The sequence below is a fragment of the Topomyia yanbarensis genome, chromosome 2 (assembly GCF_030247195.1).
Source record: "Topomyia yanbarensis strain Yona2022 chromosome 2, ASM3024719v1, whole genome shotgun sequence".
NCBI lineage: Eukaryota > Metazoa > Arthropoda > Insecta > Diptera > Culicidae > Topomyia > Topomyia yanbarensis.
The window spans coordinates 355,493,931-355,510,264 of record NC_080671.1 but is presented as its reverse complement, the minus strand read 5'-3'; the positions used below and the strand labels follow the sequence as shown (position 1 = coordinate 355,510,264).

The window sequence follows — 16,334 nt, the reverse complement described above, 5'->3', positions numbered from 1 at the left end:
GAAATTTTGATATATCTTCATTGCCTTTAACTACTGTAAACTTTGCAGGAGATTTATATTGAGTATCGGAAAGTAACACTTGAGCAGCTTCTAGCACTTTTGGAGAAACACCTGTTGTGATCAAAACAGCTTTTTCGTCTTTCTTTATCATAATAGATTAAGGAAAAATAATTTTGGATCCCTTAATACACTAGAAAAAAGTTGGGCATGAAAAAATGAAAATGTACGCATTCGTTTACTGCACCTCTCCAAAACAGTCACAATAAACGAACGCGCAAAACTTCTGTCGAATTATATAACAACCTCACCTTACCAACAATTCGTGCAAAAAGTGACAATATTTCAATAAATCGTTAGTTCTACTACTGTAGTAAAGAATACTAACATCGAAGCTAAACGAATCTCAAGACGACTCGCGCGCTTAGATTCAATATAATATTGATTGATTTTAAAGGCTGTAACATTCGAAAACGAAATGCAATATTATTTGGAAAAAGTGTGGCATATTCCAATGTTGAAAAGATTCTATAGTACTTGTCAAGTGGTCCAGGAATTACAAATTTCCGAAGAGGCGGATTAAAACTTAGGTCAATTGGGTAAGTTACCTTTGCAAGAGCCATTTTAGCCATTTATATGAGGGAGGAACACAAGACGCAGAATAATTTTGGGGATGTTGATGTTCCTATGGGGTGGGCGTAGCGTAGTTGGTAAATCGATTGCCTTGTACGCAGCGCACCTGGGTTGGTGTCCCGACCCCGCACATAGGGTTAGAAATTTTTCATAATAGATTTTTCTAACCCGAAGAGGCGAATGACCTTAAGGTTAAAACCTCTATAATCGAAATAAAAAAAATTCTCATTTTTCAAGATTCGTCAAGTGGTCCAGAAATTACAAATTTCCGAAGAAGCGGACAAGAAGTTATGTCAGTTGAATAAGTTACCTTAGCAAGAGCCATTTTTCCAACAATTACATTATAGGACGGCACAAGGGACACAAGACGCAAAGTAATCTCTGTGATGTTGATTCATTCTAATTTACGATTTATTTGAATGTATTATTTATGTCTGATAATATTGCGCTTTTGCAAGTCGGTTAAACATGAATTATTTCTTGCGAAAAATTTAAATTGGGTCGTAGGTGACAGTGAGAAATTCTCTTTGGGGTCTTCCTCTTCTGTACATAACTATGTCGTTTCCACATTTAGTACTCAACTCTTTGCATTATATACCAGTAAACACAGTTGACTTCCCATATGTGCTAGGAAATTAATACAAAATTTTTATAGTTACATCGTAATAATCGAGAAGGAGGTTAAACAGGGAGAGGCTCTCAATGTTGCTTGCGGCCTAATCTAAATTTTCTCTAGATTTGCTCACAAGATCCTGGGTGTATATGTCCGTACTAGTACTAGTTGTAATGTTGTACTGTATTTATGGTTGAAACAAAGGTCATTATACCGATGTCGGTTATGGACCGAGAATTGACGAAAGGGTAAAATAGCCTACCTGTCAAGGTAGGAACGGGAAATCCACTCTGATATTGTAATTTGTTTACGACAATTCACTCGACGATTCATGTCAACTTAAAACATTTTGCGCTTCATTTCTAGTGTTTAATATAACAGGTGACTCTAATAATAATTAGTTTTTTGCTATTTTTATTATTTTATAAATATGTAACCAGGTGATGCCAGTAAAAACTATTTTGAACAATGAAATATATTTCCATAAAAGGAATCGCAATGGTTTTTCTTTTTGTTTGCCTGACATCATGCTCGCTTGGATCATAATTTTGACAGTTAAAATGTGTTTTGATGGTGTATTATTATTTATTAAGAACATCCATATTATTTACTCTCTCGAAGAAAACCTCATCCAACGAACCTACTTCGTTTCTTTCAACAATTTGCTGGATGTAAAGTTAGTTCCTAGGGGCAGATCAATCTACGAATGTATAACGTTTTTGCATCAAATTTGAAAAAATGCATTTAATTTCTATTTATGTATCAACTTTCCTATCCCACACAAAAAGTTTATCCAACAAACGTCGTATGCTAATCCATTTCGTTGGACGTTTTGTTGGACGTAGAGTTAGTTTCTCGCGTGGCTTTGACGTCTTGCACACAACGCCAAATATGTTCAATACATTTCAATACAATTTAATGCGTCATACATAAGTACGCGTAATGTATGTTAGACACAACGAACAATTCCATAATGGACTATAGGCATAATCCTTAAAAATATAAATAATCGTATAGCGTCTTTTCGTTGTAGAAACCTTAGGTTTGTGTTTCGGGTTAAGAAAATCTATGCTACATCATACTCTCGTATAGCTTTAACGAGAGAATGCAAAATATACAATACTATGCAAGTTATTTAACCCTTACGCGTAGCGTAGATTTTTTCCATTTTTTCGGGGTATGGCAAATGTAAGGTTGAAAGAAGCCTTATTCAAATTAATAGTTTTAGTTCAACACACACTGCAAGTCTGTTGGATGTTTTACCGTTATAATTGTAACCAAAAATCGATGAATAGTTCACAATAATGAACAACGAATTCTTTAGGTTTCAGCCTTCAGCTGGTTCGATTATAAACAAACATTACCTTTCGGAACTTATGAAAAGTTACAGTGTTTTGAACAGGCTTAGTATTGGGCTACGGATGTTACGTTCGCAAAGACACCTTGTTCTTTCTCTCGAGCAGAAAGTTTGCGTAAGTAGCATCAGACAGTTTAAAGGCACGGACAAAAAAATTTAACAATTGAACTGAATAATATGGGACAGTTCATTTTAGCTGCCATATTTGTATATTCATTGAATGAATAATAGTAAAATTTATCATTCTTCGTTTCATGAGCTGTTCTTTACGACAAATATTTTCTTCTTGGACAATTGCAACAAGCATACATAAGCAATATTCGACGTATATTTGCATTTTCTATATCTATATACGAATGTGTTTCCCCATCCTAAGCGTTCGTTTCTATTGTATGAGCAAAGTTTATACAACAAGATAAAATGTTGATCGAGCTTGTTCAGTTTGCATCGTATTTCTACAAGATCAAAAAAGAACAAACATTCACGCTCTTACCACCCAACACTATAGCTACCCAAAAAAAAAGTTTCTTTAATTGATACATCAGCATGTTGATTTATGCCTAACGTCCATTATGCCTAACGTATATTATGCCTAATGTCCATTGTACCTAATGTCTTTATGCCTAACGTATGCATGCCAAACGTCCGTCTGCCTAACGTGTTTATGCCTAATGGGGCAAACCCAGGATCTGCCTCTAGGTTAGTTCCCTACAGAGGGCTGAAAAGTGATACACGCAACGCCCATGTATTCTGAATTTCTTTTTTTGATGGATGGAATTACATTTAATTTAGTTGATTTTTTAAAATGCATCAGTTATCGTAAGTTACGAAATATCAGTTACGAGCCAAATTGTATGGCAGAACCAAACAATAACTGCACTCAATAATCCATTGAATAAATTGATTTGTAATGTCGTTCCTACAATGGCTCATCAATCTTTCCATTTCATTTTGCTAATTATCAGGATGATTCTCTCCTTTCCGTACACTCAGTCGCCAAAAATGTCTCCGTGAATCCAAATTCGATTAGATCGGGAAGACATTTTTTATATTTAAGTTTAATAGTGTCACTATTGCAGCTTTTGGTACTGTGGCTTTTAAATACACTAACGTAACGCACAAATGAAGCGTTCGGGTGAAGTCATTTGAAGTTTAACCAATAAAACAGGTTACTAAAATAGAATAAGAATATTCTTTCCTACGTACATGTAACAAAATTATCACTATAATAGATTCCTTGACCCGATGTATAGCTTAGCTAACAGGTTACCGTGCGACAAATAAATTACAATCACAATTACAATAAGAAACAATGAATAAGAACAGTGCTGCCATTCCTCTATACGTAACTCTACTATTAAAAACTCTGATTCTAGCCTCATAAAGTTAACCTTGCTTATTCGACAGTTTACTAGTAGGTACTGTTTACATGAACTTAGAAATTTTTGTCGACGATTCATTTTTTTTTCAAGCACATTATAAAATTGTCCTATATAAACAGCACTAGCGAACTGTCAAGAATAAACAATCGAATTCATTCTTGACGTAACGGTAAAGTAGTGTGCGTACCCGGCATATAGAAGGATTTTTCGAAAGCACCCTCAACTCTAGATTGCAGAATTATATGATTTGTAGAGCTTTTATTCAAAACGTCATACCTACAATGAGTGACTCTCTTTGTTTACTTTCTCTTTCGATTTTTACAGCGTCACTATAGCACTTTTCACTTATTTTACAGTACATATCGAAAGACGATGGTTTTGACTAGCATAATATGCTAATAATTGCGGGATAAATGCTAAAGCAGCCGAATTATTAACAGAAGAGAAAGTAAGCAATGAGAGTCACTCATTGTAGATATGTCTTTTAGAAAAAAGCCTCAAGATTTGTCGAATGACATACTGTTAGTTACTGAAAGCGTCTCTGCGACGACATCTGGCAACGCTTTACTTTGATTGGCACTTCGCATTCCAAAAATCTTACGTGGAATCTCCCCTCACAGTAAATTTTGAAAGCATGGTTGCTATGATCGACCTCCAGGATTAAGACATTAACCAGGGAATAAGATTTTACACAAATTTAACATAACCTCGCAAAACGAGCTCAATGAACTTCGTTTGACAATTATCGGTGGTTTGTTTACATAGGAAAAGTTCATCCGTTGTCCCTAACCCACGCCACTGTTGTAACGATCCACCGAAAATTGTGAAATATTAACTTCATTCATCGTTCATAAGAGTTGTCAACTTGTAAAAATCAATTTTAACCATAGGTATTCAATTACTTTTTTGCCGAACTAATAACTCACCACCACACGTTCTCGAATCGCTCCGTAGCATAAAAATCGGTCAGCCCAACTCAGCGCACTGATTGTGACATCTCAACGTGATAATCAGGTAGAATGCCGAAGAAGCTTCTACAAAATAAGTAATTCCCGACTGGATCCGACGAATAACGGGAAAACAGGCACTAAATTACTCACATAACTTATTTATGACTTTATTACGACGAGCACGAGCGACGGCACCGGCGAAAGACAACAACAACAAAATGCACCGAAAGGACAACTCTCCAGTCCTCAATCACCCTGCTTCCGGGGGAGTAGCCTTTCCTGAGGGCTGCAGCTGATTCCCGCATGCTGATTTATTTTTATTTTCATCTTTCATGCGCCATTTGTGTCTCTCCCTTTCGCTATCTCCCTTACTCCGGTTGTGATGGTGGGTACCATACGCCGACGGCGTTTTCCATTTATACCCTGGGGAAAAATCCTTTCTGACCGTACCAAGCCCCAACCCAACTGAGCCGATCCGAGCCGAGCGGTGAACTCATACCTCCAATGATCAATCCTTTCTACAGCTCAGGTGCGGCCTGGCCTGTGTCAAACGCGATCAGCGGTTGCCGAATCGTGAAATCGATGTGTGACACAATGTCAAAACCTGAGTCATCAGCCATCTATCAGTCATCCTCACACTTCCCTTCTCTTCTGCTTTCCCCCCAGCATTGTAGGCAATCGATCGAACCCGGGTTAAAAATGATTGAATGCGGCCTTAAAGTGACAGCATATTAAAAGTGGAATAAATTAGAATCCAGATTTACGTGGATCTTTTGCTGGGTTCATCAGTCGCCGGGTGCACAGAACTACTCGCTGTCAGCGCCGTATCAGTACATGTACCAGGAACGCTGACGATAATGACGATGACGCGCTGCAAATGCACTTTTTTCCCAAGCGGAAGAGGTGCGTTCCATCAAGTCGTGATGATGATCTTCCCGGATTCTCATAGAGCGGAGACCTCTTCAGCGTTCTGGTCGGGCGCAGCAGACACAATAAGTGATTCTCCCCCGCCTCCCTCCACCACCTGCTTCCAGACCATAAGGGGGTAAAGCCTCCAAAAACCTGTTTGAATCGCAAGGCCTGGGCTCTGTTCCACACCCTACAAAGCCATCAACGCTCGTGCTCTGTGGGTCTTGCGACCGGGAGGTAGTCTCAACAAAACTTAACTTGCGAGAACAAGAAAAAGGGAACAAAATATTAAAAATACACCACCTGAAGAAGAGTACCACGCAGAACAACCTACCGGGAAGGAGAAGAAGCTCTTAAGAGCTACAAAAGAACGTTCGGAGATAAAAGTTTGCTGTCGCACCTTCAACCGTACGCTGGAATGATTCCTGGCATGCCCCGGTCCAAATACATGCTTAGGCCGGCCGAATCTTACCTCGTTCATCAGCATAATTTATGAATTAATTCTCTAGACACACTCCAGTTCCGAGGTCTCCGGCCCCGACCGGCTGCCAGGTTGCCTGGCACATAACTCTCTGTCACACTCTGCCTTTTTTCGCCGTACATACGTTCGGGATCTATTAATAGAGTGTCGTTTCATAACCATAACTCATCTTGAAATCCCCACACCTTAATTTTTCCGCCACGGAAACACGCGGCGACCAAGAGGACCCATTTTTCAAATGCGCACTCCAAAACAACGGGAAAAATGTCGCAATCCGAACATACCAAGTGATAATTGAAAGCGGGGGGAAAGGTTGCATGTTTGAAATAAACTGCAACATCTCAACTAAAGCATCGTTCACACTTGCACCACCCAGAAAACGGCGGAGATAAGAAGCAGAAAAAAAACACAACCTTCGCCGTCCAAACCGATTATTATCGTTTCAAAACAACCGATCAAAAGCCGTCGGGCGCAAACGGCCGACCAGCGTTCTAAAGCCTAAAACCCCAAATCAAGCCCCGTGACAGACAGATTTTTAAATTAGTCTTCACCCGACATAATTATGACACTAATTCCTATACATAACCCCGCAGTTAGGCAGCGGTCGACCTCCGCGATGGGACTGTCCATCAGTTACCCGCGAAAGCTGGAATAAGCTGCAAATTCCTGCGCGGCGGCACCATCGCCACGCGCTGATGGTCATTTCCGGTCGATCCGAACAAATCCCGAACGAGATTCACTTCGTCACACTGCTCATATCTTAGTAGGCCCGCGCGTGTATTTGTGTATGTGAATGTGCAAAGCTTCTCAGCTTTCTGCTGAGGTTTCTTTTTAAATCGACATCATCATCACAACATTGACTTATGCGCGATGTTGATTCCGATCCGAAGAAGCAACCGTGCGGGTGGGAGGGGGCGTGAGACGAAATATCGAAAACATAAATTACGCTATCAGCATAAATTAAAAGCCAAAGCGAAAGCCCTGCGTGAATCTTCTTCGCGATCGTCGTGCGGTCGTGGCTGGGGAGGAGGAGAAGGGGAATCGGGAGATAATGGGTGGCGGAAAGATTTCAATATCCGCGCGCGCATAAAAATATGAGACTCAATTGAGAAGAGCCTCGCGCATGTGCTCTCCGCGGACACAGGGGGGACATAGCCGCGATCGCGAAGTGGTCTGGAGCTCGATCTGCTCTGGGTAGAGAAGAAGATTTATCTCCTGTTGCTGCGACGGCTCTGCGAGAATAGCCGGGGAGCAGGCAGCCAACGACAACAATAACAACCGGGCAGAAACGATCATCATCAGTTTGCCGTCCGTCCATCCATCCGTGGTCTGTCCAAAAAAAAACAACTGGGATCTGAAAAGTGAAGCAAACTACTCGTCGGATGATGGCCGAGAACAACAGCAGCAAAAAAGACTAATTAGAACTTTCCATTTTTAATTGCCGGTTCGACTGATTTATTTTAATACGGTAGCAACTTTCGGCGTTCCCTTCTCGAATCCCTTCCACGATTCGTTCGCGGTAATACACGCGGTCACATATCAGCCGGCCCTGTTTATGCCCAGCTGTTTGAACTGTTGCTACTGGCGATAAAAACAACCAAGGCCTGCTTGAGCATCTTTCATGAACATGCTCACATACAAACGACATTAGTCCTCTTATCTTTCGGGTGTGAACAAGCATTTTTAGACTTTTAGATCCGAGCATATCTTGACTAGACGTCACTGGAACCGAATGCACTAAATTGCTTGGAATTGAATTTAAGCAAAGGAAATGACTTTTTAGCGACGTGACCAACACTTTTATGCTACTGGCTTTCGCCTTATAAGAATTAGCAGTAAGCGTTCAACTAATTGAACAGAGTATGAAATGTCATTGCTCCCCTCTTCCTCTTGCTTTTTATTGCTTAGTTATGGTAACAAGCGCAACATTGACACAGATATGCTCGAAACTCAAAATATATGCCATAACTGAACCTTGATCACCACAAAACACCGATTCTCGGCCCAGAACGAGTCGAAAAATCGAACGAAATCAATAAAACCAGAAAAGACAAGGCGTAAAAATCATGCACCGAGTGAGATTTAAATTTATTTTAATTTTATGCACAAAACGGAAACAGAAATTCGAATGCTGTCAAATTAAAAATGGCCTCCACCACACCGACACCCGGCACGGTTCCGCCACTTGTCGCAATCCACACCCGCAGTTCAGTTGGATTGGAATTTATAGGTGGCACTTTGTCTTAATTATAAATTTAAATACATAGAAGAGGTTAGAACCCGCCATCGGCAGTATTATGACTCACTATTTTCTGTCTCTTTATTTCTCTTCCGAACAGGATCAATCGAATCGGACGATCTCTCGCTGGAACCGCAAACCGTATCCAGCCCGTGCGTAAGTTTGTGCAGCCCGACAAAACAGGAGCGCAGCACTCCGCAATCCGTGGTCATCGAGGAAGAGGCTAGCAACACCAGCAGCAACGCAATGTACCCATCATCATCGTCACACCATCAGCAAGCTACCCAGTCTTCGTCACACCACAGCAACAGTGGTAGCCAGGAAATGCAGCACGATCAATCGGTGGAGCATGAGGATAGTAAGATCTCCTATCGGGGTATCTTCACCACCACCGCAGGAGTCGGCATGGGCCTTCAGACACCATCCGGTTCGCAGCTCTCGATAATGTCCGGCCAAATGTCGCCCACCTCCGGATTGAGCGGTTGGGGTTTACCCAGCCCCGACAAGAGCATATTCCAACCGCCAATGTTCGGACTACTCGGTCCCGGACCGCAGAGTTCAGCTCAAGCTCACTTTGCAGCAGCTCAACAATCGGCCATAAGCTCCGCTCAAACTCCTTCCCCAGCGGGACATCACCAACACTCGTCACATCATTACGGCACCGATGAACGGACGCATGAGCTGCTCGGTCTTAACATGGACTGCCCTAGCATCATTCTCAAGCAACCTCCCAGTTATGCCAGCTGCGTTTCTTCTCTTGACATGCAATCTCAACAGCAGCAGGTCCAAGAAATGCATCAATACTCCCGCAGTCAAAGCTTAAGTATGGGTCAAACACCCAAGTATCAGTGGCTTGATTCACCGGTGGAATATGGCAGTCCCCAACACAATGTCGTTATCCCTGGACCGTCTTCCTCTTCCTCTGTCGGTATTATCCCCAAGCAAGAACCCTACACCTCCCAGTGCCCTGACGTCAGCCAGCTCAGTCAGCTAACACCTCAGCAGCAAGCACAATACGCAGTGCAACTCGCTGAGTACAACCCATCCACCAGCAAAGGGCACGAGATCCTTAATCAAGTCTACCAGCAAAGCCCGATGCCACTGAAGCTAGTCCCGGTCAAACCACGAAAATATCCAAACCGACCGAGCAAAACTCCCGTTCATGAACGCCCGTATGCCTGCCCGGTTGAAAACTGCGACCGGAGATTCTCCCGATCCGATGAACTCACCAGACATATCAGAATACACACCGGCCAAAAGCCGTTCCAGTGTCGGATCTGCATGCGTTCCTTCAGCCGTTCGGATCATCTCACGACCCACATCCGAACGCACACCGGCGAGAAACCATTCTCCTGCGACATCTGTGGCCGTAAGTTTGCACGCTCCGATGAAAAGAAGCGTCATGCTAAAGTTCACCTCAAACAACGGATAAAGAAGGAAAAGAACACTCACGGCAGTAGTAGTAGCAGTAGTGCCAACAATAGCAGTAACACAAGCGGTACTCTCCATCACCATCAACAGCAGCAACAGTCTCAGCAGCATCATCACCACGTATCGGCTACTCAGCAGCAGCAGCAACAACAACAGCAACAACAACAACACCATCACCATCATCACCAAGCCAGCCTACACTCGCATCACCTTCTGCACGAAGACATCAACGGTATCCCAATTGTGTCCTCGTCCAGTGCGACCAGCTTGTAGACCGAACTTCCGTCGATCGACGTTATGCGTTTGAATGACCCCCAGATTGAGCTAGTGCACGACGACCCCTTTATGGGTTACATCGAAACGGCTCGAGCTGGCACTTCCGGAATATCCCGTAGTCACAGCAGCACCCAAGCAACCCGACCACCTTCCGCAGTCTTGCTAGACATTGCCGAGGAAGATACAGATAACACCGTGGCGGCAGCAGCAGCTGCTGCAGCACCGGTTCTATCCTCCACCGGCGATGACGACGAAGACGTAGACGTCGGCGAAAATAGTCGACCGATTCCCGAACCGGCACCCTCCGACATCGATAACCCTGACCGTGGAATTGTTAGAGTTAATCGCAACAGGGACGAGTCCGGTAGCGTTGATGCCCAAGCCGGCATCCGGGATCAGTCGATTGTGATCGTTCTGTTGGTTGAGTAAGTGTAGTGCACGTCAAAAATTCGAAAAGTGCCAAAATTATAATAAAAAAAAAACAACAGTAACCAGTAAGCAAAATTCATTCAAAGCGCAAACTTCGTTCGACATGCACCGGTTCTGATAGCAGACCCAATTGCACACAGTTATACACCGAGCAGGTTGTCACTGGGCAACAATAGTAGCCACAAACAACAGACCAAATAGTTTTCGTTCAAAACCCGTACGATTTTGAAGTCAATTGAACATGAGCAACGCTTGCCGGTGACAGCTGCCAGATGTAACACTGTGGCACACATAAACACACACATGAATCAGTGAACCAAACAAGGTAAACACACATACAAATGAACATAAATTCTACAATTAATCAAAATACTAGAGCTATTTTGTCGTTAGCAAATCACAACCTTTTCGATTCGACTTGCTGTACTTTCATACCAGCACGTGCACATACAAGAGTGACAAATATGAATGTTGCCACCAACCAAACACAATCACTTCACGCACGAGTCAAGCTACTCACACAAATACACGTATACGTACATATATTAAACGTTTATGAATGATCCACGTTGTTTTGGATGTTTCAACAAATGAGTATTTTTCCAACTCGAAAGTTTTTCAACATCAGGTCGAATAAATGTGTGTTAGCCTTACATTTGATTCGCCTCTCCCCCTTCCCTTTTCACGTACACACATACCAACACAAAGCAGCAGCGATCGCCTACTCTGGTCTGATAGGTGAGTTGCGGTGTAGGAATCCACACACACACATAAACAAATGAATCAAGAAAGGCGAGATTGTTCTTTACTACAATTTTATCTCTAAACACTGTGATCTCAATTTATAAGTAAAAGAGAACGAAAAATAGACTTTTTAATAAAAAAAATATTAGCTATACTGTAAATGAGAAACAAGAATTTATGCTGTAAAATCGAGTACATAAAAAAATTTAAAATCACTTTCGGTGCAATGCCTGACTAACAAAACGTTTTCTGAAAACACTGCTGCTAGAAGGCATGAAACCTACGGTGAGCCGTACTAAATTCGAGTAGCTGTTGTAATAACACTGCGAAGAAACTAAATTAAGCGAGTATAACAATTGCCGCACATTACTACTTCTGTAGCATATACCTACAACATGTACATCAAGTGGAAAACCATGAGCATCACACTTCGAAGTAACGAAAATGATCGCGGCAACAGTCGATCGAGAAAATATTCTTAAAAAGAATATGAATCATACTAAAAAACCGTACTAAAACAAGCATCATTAAAGAAAAAAAGCTGTAGTTAGGAGAGTATTTTTCTAAGAGAATTAAGTAAATATGTTACTGATACATACACAAAAAATAACACAAAGTGCAAGATCAACGACAATCCCGAGGTTGTTGTTTCCCGCCAGACTCCTGCAAGAAGCTTTTGTTTAGTTGAGTTTTGTACTAAATATACCGAGCTGAGGCAAATCTCTCTTGAATGAATGTGCTGCCATATTAAGATAATGTTATTAGTTGCTCCCAAATTGAGAGAAAAAGAAAAACGCATTTTTTTGTCGCTGTATTATTTCCCTGTACATTTCAACACTGTATAGTCCCACAGTTCTGCCAGTGCCATTAGCGAATTACTTCTCCCATGTGCTGCATTCGCCCTTTACATTATTGTTTCGTGTTTAGCTTGCCATGAACTTTGAGATTCCACCGATGAAGAGGCGACTCTCTTGCGAGAGAGAGTTCTCTTTTTTGTTTAAGTTCCAGTGCTAGTCTGAGTGCTTCTAGGTTAAGAATTTAAATAGACGCGAGTGAACGTATCCAGCAAAAAAAAAAACAAAAACAGTTTCGATAGACTAGAAAACCAGTAGAAACGAAAACGCTACAATAAATAAAGAATGGATGATACAAATATATTTTTACAGAAGCATAACTAATCATCCAAAATCACACTTACAGATAATGAGACAAGAAAGTTTAAGCAAACTACTATTAAACGAAACCCTTCTTTCTTTCGAAATAACACAGTAAGGAACGAAAAGGCTTTAATTAATTAACAATAGTCCTTAAGCGAATGTTGAGAGAAATTTTGACAAGAAAAAAGTTATTAAAAATAATATTTTGCCAAATAACACGAATTTTGTTGTATTTTATTATCTCTTTTTGTTCCGCGTTTATGTTTTCTCGCCCTGATTCCTTCCAATATTTTCTCGTTTTCAACGCTGTATTTATTTCTTTAACTTTTATAATAGACATTAATGATCTACTGTTAAGCAAAGTTTTCTAATAAAAATATATCATACATTCCAAAAACATTTTCGGTTGTTTTTATTTATCTTCTTCCTAACTATCCGCTAATGTTCCGTTCGCCAGCTTTTGTTCTACCCCCTTTCTCTACGCATGCAATCACACCTTTGTTGAGTTTCCATAACAATCCGCTTCGTTTGACACGCACACGCACGTACCGACATGCAGTCCCCGCGTAGGCAGTGGTGCCAGAGCGAATAACACAAAAACAAAACTAAATAAATCAAGGTGCAAACAAGTCTTCAGATCAAACATTAAAATGAAAAACAAGTTGGTGCATTCGTTGGAAATAACACAGAAACCAGGACCTGACATTTTTGTAGTGACTTTTTCTCTAATATTGAGTGAAAATGTGCGAGAAAAATTCATACAAACCGGAGACGAAGGATTTCACGTTCATTGAGATTGAGCAAAATCGTGTGGCTTCTGTTTTTTTTCTAATCTTTTTAGAGATGTCGGACGTATTTAGACTAGGAAAAAAAGTAGAACAGAAAAAAAAATCTGCTGCACAGAGAAACGTAGTGAAAGCTAACTTTACAGGTTAATATGGCCTTAGCAACTAATGATCTAGACGCTGATCTGCCAAAAAAAGAAAACAAGTAACGGCCCCGAGTTTCAGGATGAAAACGAGAACTCGGAAATCATTTGCCCTTAAACTCGGCCTATACGACACAAAGTGTAGTTGTTGGACACACAAAAATAAGAAGAATCGTATACAATTGATACTTAAAACGGTATTTTCGGTTTTATGGTAAGGTTCACCGGGAGTAGAAATGTGGGTACTTCATGCATACAGGCCTAGAAATTGGCTCAAACAAAGTATATAAAAGAAATCAACGACAATTAGACAGACGAAAGCTCGAAAAATGTCAATTTACAGACAGTTTTTCCCAATCAAAAATAAAATGCACAAACAAACAACGGCAACGAAAGACCTTATGCATCAAATGCTCACGAGAGGAGATATTCTCCGATCAGAAAAGGATAACTATGATTTGGGTGTTACTTAACAAGGACATCAGAAGTTCTAGTCTTTTCTGATGAAAGATAATGCTACAATATTTAGGCCGCCGGCATCACCTAATCTAATTAGCATGGATTCATATGAACAGGAAGAAAGATATATATTTTGAAAGTGTTAAGATAAGAAGTACTGTTCATTTTGCATTAGATAGATTCAATTTTACGACTATCTCAATTGGTGAATATACAATAATATATTGAACAGATTACACTACTATTAAATAATAACAATAGTGCAGGGATATCCCCTAGCAAGTTGTTCTTCATTGTATAGCCGTTTCAGTTAATGAATTTAGATATAATTTCATCGGAGCTCCATGCTACAAAACAACCATCATAAAAGGACAGCAGTACAAATCTTTTGCAGATTAAAAAAACAAAACAAAAAGAAACTACAAAAACGCATCAAAACGAAGCTTTAAATCAGAGCGGTCGTTTCCGAAAAAAAAATATTCATTGCGAATCATATTGACCAGTAAGGAAAAAGTCTTATTTTCGGAAATTATTTGTGATTTTGACAGAATAAAATCACTAAAGTTATGACCTACAAGTGTTAGCATAATTAGATGTATTTATCTTCTATTTATTATATAGTACAGATAAAAAACCAAGCGTTCGTGAGACGAGCAGTTTACCCTAAACAGTAAGAAGAGCAGAGATTCTACGGCATAGAAACCATTATTCGCTATATTCTGAAAAAAAAAGAAATGTGCAAGAAAATCTCGAAAAAAACATAAATTGATGTGCAATCTGAACTATGAAACGTTTGGGAAAAGGAAGCTGTCAAACACTTCCATTCCCAAAGCAGGCGAAGCACAGTCTAATCATTACGGTTAAGTACATTGCAAAAAAAAAATCTGGTTGTAAAACTATCTCTCTTACGATAACACACACATACATTATGATGATAAGTCTCGAGCGATTTCTCTAAGTTTATTCTTTTTTGAATTGTTTTCCTGTACCGAAACAGTTTGTAACAGTATCAAGCTAAGAAACTATGAAATAAATTAAAAAATATTGTTGGAAGAAATATACGATGTTTTCTTTATTATTGACACTGCCTATTGCAGCAATCAGGTTTAGTCGTCCTACTTTGTATTGACAGTTCGATGGTCTTCTTTCCGCTTACGTTGCATACCCGATAAATTCTGTCAATTTTGAATTGAAATATATGCATCGGTCTAATAATATCCGCAGTTAGAAAAATAATATCACGTGGTTATCTGGCTTCATTATTACATACCGTCGTTTGAGGGAGAAGAGGGTCATAACCAAGATTGATAAATGATGAAGTAAGACACATGGACTGCATATTAGACTGGTTCAATTTTTGACTTTTAGCTCCATCAGGCTCTACTGATTCCTTTTATGGCCCTTAATAATTGTGCAAATTTTGGTACCGATCGGTTGTGTCTACGGACCCTCCAAAAATTTCAAAGTTTATATAGGAGTTTGTATGGAAAATCGGTTACCATTGAAAGTAAATTCTTAAAAAATGACCCCATCAATCAATTAATCAGTACACTATATATTTCTAAAGGTATTCTTCTACTGAACACATTCGGGGAACATTGCAAGTTTATGAAAATTCGTTGAAAAAAGTTATTAACTAAAGAAGCAGTATGACTTCAAAACAAGTGAATTTTATTAGTAACCATAGCAACCCTGTTTGAATAGCTACATCGTTATACAAGAGTAAACTGGACTTGCCACCCACCAGCGGCAAAATTTGGGAGCGGCATATGCTGCTCAACATAATTTAATTTTTTATTAGTGATTATCATTGTGAGTGTTAACGATCAGAAGTACGACGCATCTGACGGAACAAAACAATAGATCTGAACCTGAACCTCAAACGTAACGATCTTAGCAAATGCAAACGGAAATTGTTTTCAAATTCCTTTATTAAAACTTAACTATTTTTGAGAATAAAAAAAACTCTGTAATGACCTGAAATTAACAAAAGGAAGAATAAAGGTAAAAGTGCAGTTTATGTCTCAAAAATAAGGAACCAGAGAAATTGGATTCTAGCTGCTGTAATTTACTTTCAAATTTGATGTTATTTTTTTGCTATGTTTATATTAACACTGTCTAATTGTGGCGAATATAACCCACACATTGTACGGCTTTTTTAATTTAATTTTTTTCAATAACCTTTTCAAACTTTTGGGAATTTCCAACACTATGCAATTAGTTTTTGGCAAATCTTTGCACTAACCCCTTTAAATCTTTTGTTACCTACCGTACCAATCAGTCTAATGCCACCATGCCCTTTCCTGTATCAATATGTCGTCTCTAGCTCACTCCTTTCATTGCCGTTTG

At 39.9% G+C, this 16,334-nt stretch overlaps 1 protein-coding gene across 1 annotated transcript in view; it reads left to right on the top strand.

Moving 5' to 3' along the window:
* Positions 1–15,033, top strand: part of LOC131684287 (serine-rich adhesin for platelets) — a 384,398-nt gene extending 369,365 nt beyond the window's left edge. The window contains exon 6 of the mRNA XM_058967008.1: positions 8,662–15,033. Coding sequence (XP_058822991.1) covers positions 8,662–10,265 — 1,604 coding nt within the window. The 3' untranslated portion in view covers positions 10,266–15,033. The remainder of the gene's footprint in view (positions 1–8,661) is intronic.
* Positions 15,034–16,334: the final 1,301 nt, after the last annotated feature.